Source organism: Silurus aristotelis (assembly GCF_946808225.1).
Source record: "Silurus aristotelis genome assembly, chromosome: 11".
Lineage (NCBI taxonomy): Eukaryota > Metazoa > Chordata > Actinopteri > Siluriformes > Siluridae > Silurus > Silurus aristotelis.
In genome coordinates this window covers 16,372,171-16,390,234 of record NC_139584.1, presented here as the reverse complement: position 1 = coordinate 16,390,234, position 18,064 = coordinate 16,372,171, and the positions used below count along the sequence as shown (strand labels likewise).

At 39.3% G+C, this 18,064-nt stretch overlaps 2 protein-coding genes across 4 annotated transcripts in view; both read left to right on the top strand.

The window, feature by feature from the left end:
• The window catches only part of avp (arginine vasopressin), a 62,429-nt gene that overhangs the window by 12,963 nt on the left and 31,402 nt on the right, over positions 1–18,064 (top strand). The gene's annotated exons all lie outside the window — the stretch shown is intronic.
• Positions 4,776–17,292, top strand: lzts3b (leucine zipper, putative tumor suppressor family member 3b). 3 transcript variants are annotated; one of them, XM_083554470.1, is made up of 6 exons: positions 4,776–4,958; positions 6,244–6,823; positions 7,104–7,652; positions 8,311–8,631; positions 12,949–13,179; positions 16,129–17,292. In XM_083554470.1, the coding sequence occupies exons 2-6, from the start codon at positions 6,335–6,337 to the stop codon at positions 16,759–16,761; spliced, it is 2,223 nt and encodes a 740-aa protein (XP_083410596.1). In that variant the 5' UTR covers positions 4,776–4,958; positions 6,244–6,334; the 3' UTR covers positions 16,762–17,292. The 3 variants fall into 3 exon arrangements, with proteins under 3 accessions (XP_083410596.1, XP_083410597.1, XP_083410598.1); XM_083554471.1 differs by lacking the exon at positions 4,776–4,958 and adding an exon at positions 4,973–5,403; XM_083554472.1 differs by lacking the exon at positions 4,776–4,958 and adding an exon at positions 4,973–5,448.

Sequence of the window (18,064 nt, the reverse complement as noted above, 5' to 3'; positions counted from 1 at the left end):
CAATACAGCCATATAAAAATATAATTACCCTTTCACTCTTGCAGATACGCTTCTATCACAAATCACTTCTGCCACTCTTCTCCACCCACTCCACCCTGCCTGCACTCTTTTCTTCACTTCTCTAACACACTCTCCATTACTTTTGTCCCCAAGTACTTAAACTCATCCACCTTCTCCACCTCTTCTCCCTGCAACCGCACCCCTCCACTGCTCTCCTTCTCATTCACATAAATGTAATCAGTCTTACTCCTACTGACATTTATTCCCCTTCTCTCTAGTATGTACCTCCACCTCTCCAGGCTCTTCTCAACCTGCTCCCTACTCTCACCACAAATCACAATATCATCCGCAAAAGTAAAAAAAAATAATTCAATTAAATTCAATTAATTTTTATTTGTATAGCGCTTTTAACAATAAACATTGTCTCAAAGCAGCTTTACACAGATAATGTAGTAATAAAAAATGAATAAGATGTTCTTTATAAGTGTAAGTTTGTCCCTGATGAGCGACAGTGGCAAGAAAAAAACTCCCCAGATGGCATAAGGAAGAAACATTAAGAGGAACCAGACTCAAAAAGGAACCCATTCTAACCTGGGTTGAACCAAATGTCCATTTATTACAGATAAACAATGTTGAGCTGTGCAGTGATGGTGATCAGATGCAAGTTGTAGTCCAGAGTCAGTGTAGCAGACTGTTGACATTAACTACAGTCCAAATCCATCATCAAAGCTCCTGTTCTTACTCCGTAATTTCATGGATCCCCATCCATTATGTGAAACCATCCCCAGCTGCACAGAGTCGCCTCCAAATAAAGAGAACACTATCCAGAGGCAGGAAATTACGAAGTGGGAAGATCCGAGGAGAGTGGCAGGATCAGTGGTGACTGGAACATCAGGAGTTTAACTCGACAGAGAGAGAGAGAGAGAGAGAGAGAGAGAGAGAGAGAGAGAGAGAGAGAGAGAGAGAGAGAGAGAGAGAGAGAGAAAGAGGAGAGAGAGAGAGACAGAGAGAGACAGAGAGAGACAGAGAGAGACAGAGAGAGAAGTGGGGTGACCGGGAGAGAAGAATATGGATTATTATGTGTCCTTACTGTTGTATGAAAGTTAAGGACACTGTGCAGTTGTGGACTCCGGCAAGACTCACTATGGGAGCATAATTAAAAGGGAGAACCAGAAGGCCAGACACAGACATGAGGGATATCTGGGATAAGAGACGACCCACCACACCACCGTCAACAAACTTGAGTCAATGTGTGAGAGTAAGGGGACGACAGCATACAAATATCCCAGTTCACCGAACACTCTATATCCATGCTCCCTCCAGATCTGCTCCTTCCAGAAAAATCTACTGGTAAATGACTTGAATAGGTTTTCAGTATTGACTTGAACACTGAGACTGTGTCTGAGTCCCGAACACTGACTGGAAGGCTGTTCCATAACTGTGGGGCTTTATAAGAGAAAGATCTGCCCCCTGCTGTAGTCTTCGTTATTTGAGGTTCCAACAAATAGCCTTCACCTTTTGATCTAAGTAGGCGTGGAGGATCATACTGGTACAGAAGTTCACTCAGATACTGTGACGCAAGACATTTAAGGGCTTTATACGTCAATAGTAGTGTTTTATAATCAATGCGAGATTTGATTGGGAGCCAGTGTAGACTGATTAATACAGGGGTGATGTGGTCATATTTTCTAGATCTAGTGAGGACTCTTGCTGCTGCATTCTGAACTAACTGAAGCTTATTTTTGCACTTACTTAAACACCCAGACAGTAAAGCATTACAGTATTCTAATCTAGATGTAACAAAAGCATGAACCAGTTTTAGCAATATTTCTAAAGTAAAAGAAGATGATCCTGGTAATATTATTCACGTAAGCCTCAAAGGAAAGACTAGAACCAATAATCACACCAAGGTTTTTGACTGCTGTACACACTGAGATAGAAACACCATCCAGAGATGCTACGTAATCAGAAAGTTTACTTCTAGCTGCATGTGGTCCTAGTAAAAGTACTTCCGTCCTATCATATCATCTTATCATAGTCCGTAGAGACTTTTGTCTTACTTCGTCCATCACTCCTGTCCATCACCACTGCAAACAGGAAAGGGCTTAGAGCCAATCTTTGATGCAGTCCAACCTCCACCTTAAACCAGTTTGTTCCTACTGCACACTTCACTGCTGTCACACTGTCCTGATACATGTCCTGCACCACCCTCACATACTTCTCTGACACACCTGACTTTCTCATACAATACCACACTCCTTTCTCGGCACCCTGTCATAAGGTTTCTTTGAATCCACAAACACTTGCAAAGATTGATGTTTTTTAGGCAAAATAAAAATGTATAATTAATTGTAATAAAAAAAGTAATAATAGCTAGTTTCACACCAATACATGCCACTAGAATTTTTTTTTTTGCAGTCAAAAATAAAAGCACATATAAAAGCAAATTCCACATTTTTTTCTTTTGCCTAAGAAATTTTATGCTGGATACCACATTTCTTCTGAGTAAATGTTGATATATTATCTAACCCAGCCATTAGGGTTGCACAAGCCAGTGCACTCTTAGTGCCGGTCTCAAGCCCGGATAAATGGGGAGGGTTGTGTAAGGAAGGATATCCAGCGTAAAACATGTGCCAAATCAAATATACGGATCACGGACCAGAATTTTATACCGGATTGGCCAAGGACTGGGTTAAAAACGACCGCCACAGGTATCGTTAGCCAACAGGGTAACGGTGGAAATTGGGCGACTGTAGGCCGAAGAAGGAGAAGGAGAGGAGGACGACGTCTACAGAGACAGCAGGCAGCATGGAGACGTGTAGGAGAGTGGAGGTTAGAGTTGGTACTTTAAATGTGGGTACTATGACTGGTAAAGGGAGAGAGGTAGCTGATATGATGAAGAGGAGAGGTGTAAAAACTAGCAATTATTACTTATTTTTTTACAATTAATTATTTTATTCGACTTGTCCACTATTTTGCATAAAACATCAATTTTTGTAAGTTTGCAAAGAAGAGACATTTGTTTAAATAAAAAAAATTAAAGTTAAAAAGTTATTTTCTTTGAAATGCAAATAGTAAAGTATATTTCAATATACTTATATACCAATATATATTAAATTCTTAGGTTAAATATATTAAGTACATTGTAAGTACATGTATTTCTTTCCTTGCCTCTTGGAAAAGTGCATTAGCACTCATTAGAACATGCATTTCATGTACTTGATGTAGCATTTGAGCATATTGAAATGATTATTATTATTTTAGCCATGCAATTTAGCTGTTAAGCAAAATATGGACTAGTAATTAAACCTGACTTTAAAAATTAGCAAATGAACCATAGAGCTGGTTCTCAATTTAAGTGTAAGTATTGTGGCCGATTTAGAGTTAAGCCTTTTCAATCAGCATAAACCTCAGACAAATACTGTATTTCATATTTTTGTAAGGTCTTGGTTGCCCACAGGCCACATTTGGACATATTTTTAACATTTAATTTTAAATATATGATTTACTTATATCATATCTGTATTTGCTAATAAATGGTGGCTTTCAAACAAAAATGTATCTTACTTATTAATAAAGGATGAGGCACTGATTGCTTGAACTATTGATGAAAATCCATACCGATTTTCAGCTATCTGTATTTGTTTTTACATGTCAGACTGTGCGCTGCACTGAGCAAACTATATTTATTAATTAATATATTCATAGTTTTTTCATTTGATTTAACTTCATTTAATTTAACTAATTATTTGTTAGATTTACCCACCAACCATATGCATACGCATAAATATATCAATTATTTGATTTCAATAGCCATGATTATTAAAAAAATAATAATCTTTTAATAGGCTATCTATCTCTTTTAATGTAATGCTAATTTGTCTGTACCGTGCATAACAAAAACAAACTAATCTAGAATTAGGAGGCATTATAAATAAATTTAAAATCATAATTAAATCTCCACAATAATACTGGTAGTCATTCAGCCCCATGTAATTTTCTGTTATAGACCGACCAGGAAAAATGATGTGCCCCTCACAGAAAAAAGTTTGGGGACCCCTGCTGTATTCTGTACTAGGACAACAAATAAATACCTATAGCAGGTTATTTTACTGCCTCAAGAGCACACCCTGGTGGCTATATCTTATTTGTGTCACATGGCACTGTACGCCCTGAATTTGATGGAGCCCGTTTCCATGGTAACTGCTACGCGTTAAAATCACTAGTGAATTTGTGAATGGAGCCTGAGACCTGCTTAAAAGACATTGTCTCTGTGCATGTATAGGAACATAACAAATGTGTAGAAATGCACAAAAATAAGGGTTTTAAATATTATTAAGAAGGTGGACATCTTATAAAGATCTGAAGAACACCATGTGGATAAATTCAGGAGTAGGTCCTCATACATTATATGTCCCTTTTGTCTGTAAAAAAAATAAAAACTGTATTTATATGTTGCACCTGTTTACTCGTTTAGCAAAAAATATTCGACTAGGCTTGATGATCTAGCGCTTCAGATCACGCTTGAGTTTTATTCCCGAGCTCTTTTTTTAGGCCTCAGTGCAAAACGAGGTCTGTTTGAACTTCACCATCGACTTGTGAATATGTTGCGTTTATATCATTCATCAGTGGCATTTCTTTCTTCTCGGTTCAGTTCATTACAAGGAGGTAAATCGCGTACTCGATCAAACCTTAAGCAGAGCGCCAGCTGGATTGTAGCCACCTGGCTGCGGGTGATCTACTACTCACACGCGTGGTGCCTATCACGGCCTCCAAGGGGCGTGTCCAGCGTGCGACAGAGGGGCGGGGTCGAGGTGGGCGTGTGGCCCAGCTGATACACGCATCCGCCGCTTCCATCATCTGATTCAAAGCGATAATCAGGAGCTCGATTTCGTTTTCATCACCGCGAGTCTTCGGTGATTATGAATCTCTTCCGCTCATCCGCGGTGCTCTGAACAGTAAGTACAGCGGCTTACGAGTATCCATCGCTTCAGACCGAGCTGGTGAACCTCAAACACGGGGATTCGTAGCTACGTACTTACGTGTCACGCATAGCCTATTGCTCTCTCCTCGCGCATCCTGATTGTAACGTCCAGGACGGCGTCGCATGTCGACGAACCGTTGCGGGTTGTAGTCGCTATTGTTACCGAGACGCGCGGGCAAGAAGAAGCGGAGTCTTTGGCGTGCCTGAGACTGGTCTGAGTAGGAGAGAACCAGGCGAAGGAGCGCGGGAATGGCACAGAAACGCACCGAGGAGAAAGAGCGAACGATGCGCCCTTTCTCTCCCGTATAAATCCTACGGAGAACGGATCCCGACGCGCATTATGTAATGCACATGCAAGCGGTGAAGAGAATAAAGAAACCGAGAGTGTAGAGGGCCAGGTTATCACTCGAGATGCTCCTGTAAGTGTTTCGAGCTCAGCATTGTGAGCACCGCTGTGTCTGTGTGTAAGTGTTATCACTCCATCACTAAATCGGCCATGGAGGCCTCATTGGTGGAGGGTGAATAGAAAACCGTGTGTACGGCGCGCTTCAGAACGTCTGTGTGGATAGTGTGAGGAAGCACATCTGAAAGAGATGGAGATATTAAAAGCTATATGTAGGACAGCTTTTCAGTTCTAGGAGAGATTTGGTGTCTCAGGAGATGGTGGTGTTGATAGATAACTCCTGGAAATTAACAGCAGCTATGAGTAAAGTATTCTTTAGGGCTCTGTGCAAACACACGTCTCCCATTGTCTGTGGGTATAGGATGCTACAGTTACTTAAGGCAATTATTGCAACTCCATACCAGTCAAACACGCAAACTTGACGTGAAGTCAAGACAGTCACAGGTTATCAGTGTTAGACTGACTTCTGCAAAGTGGAACGAAAGTTTCAAGGCCTTAATAACGTTCACAAAACTGAAGCTCTGTACAGCCATGAAGGTACAGTGTTCGAGCTGTTTAGCAATTCTGAAAACAGGACTTATGTTTCATATTGTGGTGGTGAAGAGTCTGTAGTATGCATACTGTTGTGTGTGTGTGTGTGTACTTAGAAGGTTAGTGGTGAGGTGAGAGATGATATGAGGTTTCAGGAGGGTACAGGGGTATGCCTATTACAGTCAAGTCTACTATACCTTCATCAATGAGATAATGTACATACAATATATGTACATCTGTCATATCTACTAGGAATTGTTATTCATCAACCTTGCAGGGAGCTAAATTTATTATCCTCTCTCTCTCTTTCTCTTTCTCTCTCCAGTGTATGTGCCTACTAGCTGATGGAACATCATTTGGTATAATGGCCCGTGTAAGGGGTTGTGGTGCTGAGTGAGAAGTAGACCTTGACCACCATGGGCAGTGTTGGCAGTGGGGTGGCTGGCGAGCAAGAATTCGCCATGAAAAGCGTCGGCACACGTACCACCCTCCCTCGTGGGCCACCCCTATCACGGAGAGGCCCATCAGATCGCATCTTCAGCACTGAGCGACTCAACCCTCCACCTACCATGTCTGAATGCACAGGCTCCAGCGATGAAAGGGGAGGTAGCAGCACAACCACAGACCGGCCCCAGCTTGCTGGCTGTGAATCCACCACTGCCTCCTCCAATCTGGAGAGGGTACCATCTATCTGCGAACGCTTTGAAAGCAACGTTGCCGGCCGCAGGGTGGCACCTCGGCTGCTGGGGGACATGAGCATAGATGCCCGCAGGAATGTGGTTATACACACTGGAGAGAAGAGTGGTGAAAGTATCATTGCCGTGAAAATCAGAGAGGGAAATGCTGCAAAGGCAAATGGCCGAACACCACCCAAGATTCTCCCCATGTCTGGGAAATCAGAACAGGTGAGCTAAGGGATGTCCTTTTCAAAACAAATGGTCCATTATAATTATGGAAATGGCTTTGGTTGTTATGGCTGTTTACAGATGAGAAAACACAATGTTACACAGGCTTAGTGACCTATGACATTTGACCACAGTGCACTATTGTAAACCTTAAAAAACCAAAATAGATTGATAGCCATATTATATTATTTACACATAAGAGGCAGAAAAGAAAATGCATTTTATTGTTCCTGTGAATTGCATTCAGGTGTTGTGTATGAATCTTTACCATCCTCTTTAGGCACACTCTCAGAACAATTCCGGATTGGTGCGGCCCTCTGCCTTCAAACCTGTAGTGCCAAAGAGCTTTCACTCCATGCAGAACCTAGTGGCACATGCTGGAGGTGGGGGTGGGGCTGGAGGTCAGTGTGCCGGTGGCACAGGAGGATCTGATGAGCCCCAGCCACTTAGTGAACGTGAAAGTCCAGAGAGAGAGCAGGGCAGAGAGGATGGAGGCCAGGGTGTCATGACTGACTCAGGAAGGAACTCCTTCACCAGCCTGCCAACGTACACAGGCCCTGGTTCCAGCTATGCTCCTGCTCCGGCTCTTGGACCCTTCAGTGCCTCCACTAGTCATATCAACAGATTGGGCACGGACAAACTAGACAAGCCCAACTACCAGAACGGCTTAAGTGCTTCAGACAGTGGCCGTTCATCCTCGGGAAAGAGCTCTTCCTCCTATCATAGACTGTGTCACCTGGCTGATATGCCAGCTGCAATTCACCCCTCACCCTCTTCAGATGATATAATACAGGACTTAGAGGATCGGTTGTGGGAAAAAGAACAAGAGGTAAGTTAAAAGATCTTTCATTCGTAAAAAATTCCATGCTGAGATTTAACATGGCTCTTTTAAAAATAGAGAGAACCCACACATATTATATAATTACATTATATTAAAATAAACTTCACAGTAGGGTTATCATTTTTTCCTGCTTTATTTATTTTTTGTATATTTTTTTGGTCAATTTAGTATACAAATATACTGAGTATACAAATACATAAAAACAAGTATAAAGGCTCATTTGAATATGTGAATGTATTGTTTTTGGTGCTGTGTGCTGACAGGAATATGAGCAAGCATTTTAGGTTGAAAGAGCATTTCAGTGTAGAAACGTCACAATCGGTCTTCTGTCTATAATAAATTTAGGTATTGGTATAAAAGGGGTACCACTTAGGATTGGTGGGAGCTTCGACTCAGTGCACTCTCATAATCACCTCTTAGTAATTTCTTGCTAAATGTTAGAAGTACATGCCCAACAAATATTTCAGAAAATATATCCAAATCCAATTATACTTGACTTGTATAGCCAGGTCCTGTGAGTAAGCTCAGTCATTAACCCAGTCATCACATATCACTAATCACAATTTATTTCTATATAACTGTAATAATTACATGATCCTGCTAAAGGAATATTGTTTGATAACTCATCCACTTGATTTCCACGTAGGTTCTTCACATGCGCCGCAACATGGACCAGAGTGAAGCAGCCATCATGCAAGTGTTTGACGAGAAACAGCGGGTGTGGGAGCGAGAGATGGAGGAGCTGAGGCAGAACTATGCTGGAAGGTTGCAGCAGGTGACCCGACGGGCACAACGGTCCCAACAGGCCCTGCAGGCCCAGATCAGCCGACTACAGCAGGACAAGAACCGGCTTCAGGAGGAGATTAGTGCCCTTTTGGCTCAGCGTGAAGAGCTGGAGAGAAAGTGCCTGGACTACCGCAAGGAGCAGGCTGAAATCTTGCCCCGCCTGGAGGAAACCAAGTGGGAGGTAAGCAGTAATCATTTTGAATTATTTCCTGTACCAATATGGGCATGGACAAATATGGACGCATTATGCAAATGTATGTTTATTATAATTGGAACAAGAGTGAAGACAAAATATTCTGGTAAATGTTAAGTAAGTAATTATGGTTTTATATTACGTAAATTATCAGGACACCAAACTATGTCAAGATGATGTTGCAGACAGACGGACAGTTTTAATTGCCAGAAGTGTGCATCATGGAGGATGTTTGGGGCTTGATTTATTTCAGTTTTTTTTATATCTGAGTAAGGAAAGGATGTTGTAAAATAAATAAATAAATAATAATAATAATAATAATAATTAAAAAAAAATATATATATATATATATATAACACACACACACACACACACACACAAAGTGGTGAAAAAGTGTTTGCCCCTTCCTGATTCCACACTTTAATGTTTCAGATCATCAAAATAATTTAAATATTAGTAAAAGAGACACAAGCAATAAACTGTGGTTTATCACACCCGAGTTAAATTTCTCTAGCCACACCCAGGCCTGATTACTGCCACACCTGTTCGCAATCAAGAAATCTCTTAAATAGGACCTGCCTGACGAAGTGAAGTAAACCAAAAGATCATCAAAAGCGAGACATCATGCAGAAATCCAAAGAAATTCAGATACAAATGAGAAAGTAATTGAGATATATATATATATATATGCCAGAGAAAATCTTGATGATACCCAAGACTTTTTTAAATACTCTGTGGATTAACGAGACAAAAGTTTAACTTTTTGGAAAGTGTGTATCCCATTACGTCTGGCGTAAAATAACACCGTGTTTCAGAAAAAGGGCTGTTTTGCTGCTTTAGAACCTGGAAGACTTGCTGTAATAAATGGAACCATGAATTCTGTTGCAGTTCATGCTCGAAACCCCTCCATTGTGGCTGAATTACAACAATTCTGCATAGATGAGTGGACGAAAATTCCTCCACAGCGCTGTACAAGACTCATTGCAAGTTATCGCAAACGCTTGATTGCAGTTGTTGCTGCTAAGGGTAGCCCAACCAGTTATTAGGATTAGGGAGCGAACACTTTTTCACACAGGGCCATGTAGTTTTGAATTTTGTTTTCCCTTAATAATAAAAACATTTATTTAAAAACTGCATGTTGTGTTCACTTTTCTTTTACTAATATTTAAATTAGTTGATGATCTGAAATATTAAAGTGTGACAAACATGCAAAAATAAGAAATCAGGCCAACAATTTTTCACAACACTATGTGTGTGTGTGTGTGTGTGTGTGTGTGTGTGTGTGTATGTGTGTGTATGTATGTATGTGTGTGTGTATATATATATATATATATATATATATATATATATATATATATATATATATATATATATATATATATACACACACACACACACACATAGTGAGGAAAATAAGTATTTGAACACCCTGCTCTTTTGCAAATTCTCCCACTTAGAAATCATGAAGGGGTCTGAAATTGTCATCGTAGGTGCATGTCTACTGTGAGAGATATAATCTAAAAAAAAAATCCAGAAATCACAATATATGATTTTTAAACTATTTATTTGTATGATACAGCTGCAAATGAGTATTTGAACACCTGTCTATCAGCTAGAATTCTGACCCTCAAAGACCTGACAGTCTGCCTTTAAAATGTCCACCTCCACTTCATTTATTATCCTAAATTAGATGCACCTGTTTGAGGTCGTTAGCTGCGTAAAGACACCTGTCCACCCCATACAATCAGTAAGAATCCAACTACTAACGTGGCCAAGACCAAAGAGCTGTCCAAAGACACTAGAGACAAAATTGTACACCTCCACAAGGCTGGAAAGGGCTACGGGGAAATTGCCAAGCAGCTTGGTTAAAAAAAGGTCCACTGTTGGAGCAATCATTAGAAAATGGAAGAAGCTAAACATGACTGTCAATCTGCCTCGGACTGGGGCTCCATGCAAGATCTCACCTCGTGGGGTTTTAATGATCCTAAGGAAGGTGAGAAATCAGCCCAGAACTACACGGGAGGAGCTGGTCAATGACCTGAAAAGAGCTGGGACCACCGTTTCCAAGGTTACTTTTGGTAATACACTAAGATGTCATGGTTTGAAATCATGCATGGCACGGAAGGTTCCTCTGCTTAAACCAGCACATGTCCAGGCACGTCTTAAGTTTGCCAATGACCATTTGGAGGATCCAAAGGAGTCATGGGAGAAAGTCATGTGGTCAGATGAGACCAAAATATAACTTTTGTGTCATAATTTCACTAAACGTGTTTGTAGGAAGAAGAATAATGAGTACCATCCTAAGAACACCATCCCCACTGTGAAGCATGGGGGTGGTAGCATCATGCTTTGGTGGTGTTTTTCTGCACATGGGACAGGGCGACTGCACTGTATTAAGGAGAGGATGACCGGGGCTATGTATTGCGAGATTTTGGGGAACAACCTCCTTCCCTCAGTTAGAGCATTGGAGATGGGTCGAGGCTGGGTCTTCCAACATGACAATGACCCGAAGCACACAGCCAGGATAACCAAGGAGTGGCTCTGTAAGAAGCATATCAAGGTTCTGGCGTGGCCTAGCCAGTCTCCAGACCTAAACCCAATAGAGAATCTTTGGAGGGAGCTCAAAGTCCGTGTTTCTCAGCGACAGGCCAGAAACCTGACTAATCTAGAGAAGATCTGTGTGGAGGAGTGGGCCAAAATCCCTCCTGCAGTGTGTGCAAACCTGGTGAAAAACTACACAACGTTTGACCTCTGTAATTGCAAACAAAGGCTACTGTACCAAATATTACCATTGACTTTCTCAGGTGTTCAAATACTTATTTGCAGCTGTATCGTACAAATAAATAGTTTCAAAATCATACATTTGATTTCTGGATTTTTTTTTTTTTTTTTTTTTAGATTATATCTCTCACAGTGGACATGCACCTACGATGAAATTTCAGACTCCTCCATGATTTCTAAGTGGGAGAACTTGCAAAATAGCAGGGTGTTCAAATACTTATTTTCCTCACTGTGTATGTATGTGTGTATATATATATATATATATATATATATATAATTACATTACATTACATTACACACACACACACACACACACACACACACACAGTGGGGCAAAAATTAAAAAGTATTTGGTCAGCCACCAATTGTGCAAGTTCTCCAACTTAAAAAGGATGAGAGAGGCCTATAATTTTCATCATGGGTACACTTCAACTATGAGAGACAAAATGAGAAAAAGAATCCTGAAAATCACATTGTCTGATTTTTAAAGAACTTATTTGCAAATTATGGTGCAAAAAAGTATTTGGTCATCTACAAAAAAGCAATATTTCTGGCTCTCACAGACCTGTAACTATTTCTTTAAGAGGCCCCTCTGTCCTCCACTTGTTACCTGTATTAAAGGCACCTGTTTGAACTCGTTATCAGTATAAAAGACACCTGTCCACAACCTCAAACAGTCAGACTCCAAATTCCACTATGGCCAAGACCAAAGAGCTGTAAAAGGACACCAGAAACAAAATTGTAGACTTGCACCAGTCTGGGAAGACTGAATCTGCAATAGGTAAGCAGCTTGGTGTGAAGAAATCAACTGTGGGAGCAATTATTAGAACCCTCCTTCCATCAGCAAGGGCATTGAAGATGAAACGTGGCTGGGTCTTTCAGCATGACAATGATTCCAAACACACCACCCGGGCAATGAAGGAGTGGCTTCGTAAGAAGCATTTCAAGGTCCTGGAGTGGCCTAGCCAGTCTCCAGATCTCCACATCGAAAATCTTTGGAGGGGCCAAACTACCAGCAACAGTGTGTAAAAACCTTGTGGAGACTTGCAGAAAACTTTTGATCTCTGTCATTGCCAACAAAGGGTATATAACAAAGTATTGAGAGAAACTTTTGTTATTGACCATATTTTGCAAATAAATTCTTTAAAAATCAGGCAATGTGATTTTCGGGATTTTTTTTTTTCCTCATTTTGTCTCTCATAGTTGAAGTGTACCTATGATGAAAATTACAAGCCTCTCTCATCCTTTTAAGTGGGATAACTTGCTGACTAAATACTTTTTTGCCCCACTGTATATTATACTATAGGCAGCTACAATAATTTGATAATAGATAGCATACATTTATTTTTCACTTCTGTATAAAGGTAATTTTATAGTTAGTTTAGCCTAGTCTCTTAAAGGATGCCATTAATTCTGGTGCTAAATGTAATTTGTACTTGGCAGTAACTGCTATATGCCGCAAAAGCAGTAACAGTAACTGCTAAATGCTGCAAATGTAACTATGTGCTGTTTTTTGTTGGTCAGGTTTGTCAAAAAGTGGGAGAGATATCACTGTTGAAGCAACAGTTACGGGACAGTCAGCATGAAGTTACCCAGAGAGCAGGCGAGATGGTAGCACTAAGGGGTCAACTTAAAGAGCTCAATGCCCAGTTAAAGGAGAGAGAAGAGGCCATGCTCGGCTTGAAGGATTCCTATAGCAACAAGAGCCGTGAGCTGGAAAGATGTGATGGAGAACTGAAGAAGACGCTGACAGAGGTAGATGCATGCCTATAAACATACATTTCTGAAAAAATGTGCTAATCATGTAATAGTTAAAATCAGAGATGCCAAAACTAGTGACCTTTTGATCTTTGGTTAACCATGCCATATATGAGAAGAGGACAAAATGTGGAAAAATGTCATTGACACAGAAAATCATTTCTAATTTACCGATTAACAACATTTTTTATTTCATTATTAAGCTGCAAAACAGTACCTTCTTTTATAAACAGAGTTTCAGTCTGATAAACTTGAATTAATGTAATCAGAGAAGCAAACTATCTGACTCAGTCAAATTTAGCCCAACTTGGAAAAACTTCTTAAACTCTTAAATTATCAGACATTAAACTCTGTTGTAGTATAAATCGTTATTGTTTTTGGATTTTAATTTTAAAATATGCCCAATTGTCCAAAACATTTGAAAACAAATTAACATTAGTTTATTACAAAGTAATGTTTCCTATGCATCTTTTTCTAAATATTTTTAAATCATAAATAAGGGAAATCATGGCAACTTTAATTTTAATATAATGTTTGGTATTATGAAACATTTACTTTCAGCCAATTACCCACAATCAAGTTTGACTTTTGGCCATTCGTTGGAAGAAATTTGGCCACCTCGGTTTTAAATAGTATTAACATACCAACTTTTTTTTGAGTTAACAATAAAGAATTATGAAATTAATAACTTTTTTCGAAAATATAAATCTAAATATATAAATAAAGTAAATCTTATAATACATCTATTGACACTTCAAATATCTGGAATACTGCCTTTGTAGAGCCTCATTAGGATACAGTAAAACACCTTTGTACAAGCATAATTCGTTCTTGAAAATTGCTCGTAGGTCCATTTGCTCGTACGTTCAAACTAATTTTCCCCAAAGGAATTAATGTAAAAGTGATTTAATTCGTCCCGAGAACTCATTCGATCGCTTATTTCTGCACTTAAAAAGTATTTGTAGCATATTTTAACAAACAAACACACCGCAAATTACTGTCATGTAAACATCATTTAACACTTAACCATGTGATAGTGGTTGATTGCGAGTGTGAGAAGCACACCACGCTCGTAACCTTCTTGGTTTCCATGGTAATTCTATTTACTTTCATTTTCGCAGCACCATCACTGATTTTCTTGGGAGACATTTTTCAAGATTTGTAGTGAAATAAAATTCTAACACTAAAAAAAGTAAAGTTTTTGCTGCACTGAACAACGAGAGCGACTGAGCGATACGTCATCAACTAAGTGACTGATGCTTCCCTCGGCCGAAAACGGGGAACCAGCAGTGTGGGTTTGCTCGGGCCTTCGAAATTTGCTTGTGAACTAGGGTCAATTTTTGTGAGCAAGGTCGCTCGTATCTCCGCTTGCTCGTACTATTAGTTGCTCGTACAACAGGGTTTTACTATAATTGGTAAAGTGAAATGTGCCCTGTATGAAAAGTAAAAAAAAATTTTTGTCTTTGCACTTTTATACACTGAAGACTCTCTCTTTTCCTATAGTAACCAGTTTGTACAAAAACTATAAGCACGTGTGTGGAGTAAAGAGCATTAAATCAAGCCAAGAATATTTTCGTATAAATCAGGGTAACTAATAGTGCTTTAAAAATATAGATCAGTGTTTGATGGCTCTTAAGCAAAAAGATGTAGCTTTATATTCTGTTACTGTATTAGCATTTAATTTGGGTGCTTAGCATTGTAATCACACATAAATTGAAGACTTATTAGTAAGCATTTTCCTTTATTACTATATAAATTGTGAAACTAAGAATTAATGGTTTTAACCATTCACTGCCAGTCTGTTTGTTTTGATTTCTTACACATCTGCATAGGTCTTATTCTCTCCTCTAGAGTTCAATGTCAAAAAGAACCAGAACCTTTCTACAGGTTCAACTCTTTGCAAGAACACACAACAATAATTATACAAACTCTCAATTAAGTGCCCATGACTGAGACAAGTCCGTCTACAAATGACAATATTTAGAGACAAGTCAATAGAGAAGCCATCACAAGACAAAACATGAGTCAAAGACCAGACTCAAGTCCTATAGGCCTATATACTGTCACATCCCACTTTATTAGCAACACCTGTAAACCTACTCAATCAAGAAGATCTAATCAGCTAATAAGTGGCAACAGCACAATACATAAAAACATACAGTTACAGGTCAAGTGCTTCAGTTAATATTAACATAATAATCTTACAGTGGGGGAAAGCTGGGCTGCTTTGAGTATTTCATAAACTGCTGATCTTCTGGGAAGTTCAGACAACATTATCTAGTGTTTACACAGAATGGTACAAAAAACAAGGCAGTTTTCCCAGTTCACTCTCATCATCTTATCATCTTATAAGGACAAACTTACTTATGAAGAACATATTCACTTTTAATCACCACATTGTCTGTGTAAAGCTGCTTTGAGACAATGTTCATTGTTAAAAGCGCTGTACAAATAAAAATGAATTGAATTGAATTGAATTATCAGCAAGGTGTTTTATACTGCAACCCTCCACAAAGAATTATTATTATTTTTTACAAATGTGTTTTTTGTGGAGACTGTTTGGTAGGGAAAAATACTAGTAAATCAGTTTATTGAATACCTGAATCTGGTTCCATTAACCATAACAGGGTAAAAGGTTACTGATCTCGCATTAAACCTCATTCTGAAATTTAATGTCAATGTAAACTGAACCTGTATCTGGATTATTTTAGGCATTGCACTGATTGGATAGCTGCACACTTTCATATTAAAGTGACTGACTGAATAACCATTGCCTTTAACAAAAAAGGCTTGAGGACTGCATTTTATTTTATAAAAGAGTTGAAATGTATGAATAAGTAGGTTATTACCTATCATTACACTTGATTTAAAATAATTAATTGTGTGATTATTTAGCTCCATAAAGCGACCACTTTTTTACTCATTAATTTTTTTTTCCCCCTTCAGGTATCCATTTTAAGGGACAAACTAGTGGTCTTCGAGGCGGAGGTCTTGGGGCTGAAACGAGCTCTGGGTGAACTGAGCTACACTGGTGAACGTGCAACAGGACTCACCAGCAGCCTGCCTTGGGGTGGTCTGCACTCACCACGCACCCCTGAAGTTTTGACACCTCTTTCACCACTCAGCCCAATGGTAGACGCCCTGTTGAGCCTGCAGAGTGATGAGGCAAAGGCACAGCGGCAAGAAGCTGGAGAGCTGCGGCAGCAGCTAGAGCGACTGCAGGGTGAGCTGCGGTTGGAACGGCAGCAGCGTGAGCTCCAAGCACTTGCTTTTGCCCAAGAGCGTCATACCTGGCGGGACGAGAAAGAGCGTGTACTCAAATACCAGGCACAGTTGCAGCTCAGCTATGTAGAGACGCTGCAAAGAAATCAAGCTTTAGAGGAGCGTGTTGGCCAGCTTGGAGCCAAGCTGTGCGGAACATCCAGTTCACCTCCACCAGTAAGTGTACCCAACCCTGTACCGGTTACCGTTACACTTACCCCGGACCCAGATGATTCCAAAACCCCTTCCCCTAACCAGCTGGCTCCCCCATGGGCCGGAACTTCTCGCCTGGAGAGGATTGAGTCCACTGAGATTTAGATCTGCCACCGTATGATGACATGTATTATGTAACATGTATTATTGAAAATGGTTTGTTTAAACAGCTGTCAGAAAGCCCAAGAAATTCAGTAAGGGGCTTGACATTGTACTTTAAAGGAACAAAAAAGATGCAGTTATAAATCAATTTGCTGGAATGATGAAAGACTCAATGAGACAAAGAGACAAAAGCTCATGTTCTCTCTCTCTCACACACATGCACACACACACACACACATACATACATACTAAACACTTGCACTGACAGATAACTATATAACTGAAGGTATTAAGGGGATCAGTGAATTAGAAAGGATGAATTTCGAATGAGAATTCGAAAAATATTGTAAGTCAAGTTACAGAATTTAGTGTTAAGGGTAAACTGAAAGGCATAGACAGACTTCAACAATGTTTCAGGGATACTGGGGAACCTGGTTCTCCATCACTGCACAAAGACTGCAGTGACTAAAAATTATTACAAAGGATCATCAAAGAGTGTTGGGAGAGTTCCAATTCATAAAATAATTACTTGAATTTTTTTTTTTTTTTTTTTTTTTTTTTTTTTTTTTAAGTTTTGTTTGCTTTAAAAAATGAGTCACAAAAGTCCTAAAAAGAACATTTTAAATTTGCTTTAGTATTCTATGTGACTTTATTTGTACAATGGGATTATGAGAGCATATAAGGTCAGTTAGACAGTAAGCAGATACAGAAAACAGCACAGACTTATAATCGATGGTATGTAAAGCAGCATCCCACCAATGGTCAAAAACACATATTATTGCACTAAGTAGTCAACATGCACCACCTCTGCTATGCTATTCATTAAAACAGTGTGATCTGAACCTATACAAAAGCTGCAGGTGAAGAACATTTGTCTTTTCTAAACAAACAAACAAAAAAAAGATCAGAGTTGCTGCTACGCTTTATTGTGTATTCTTGGAAGACTACAAATTTGGTTGTTAATTGTTGTAATCTATTTATGTAAACATGTTCATACATCAAGGCACTCTGTGAATATTTTGAAAAGATAATAGTTATTATATATTCTACTTGTGAACAAATGAAGCAATTCAACATTGCTTCACTTTCTAAAAACATGAGGCACTTCAGCCTACCATTTCTTCTAGGACACAAGGCAACTGTATCCAAACCCAAGTTCCTTTTAATGTTGTTGGTGTTGTTGTAACTATGGTATTGTTTAGAGCAAAATGATATGTTTTTATACCCATTTTTATTGTTTGTATTTATGTTAGTGTGTAATGGCTTGATGAAAAGCATACCCAAACAAAAAACAAAAATAAAGACA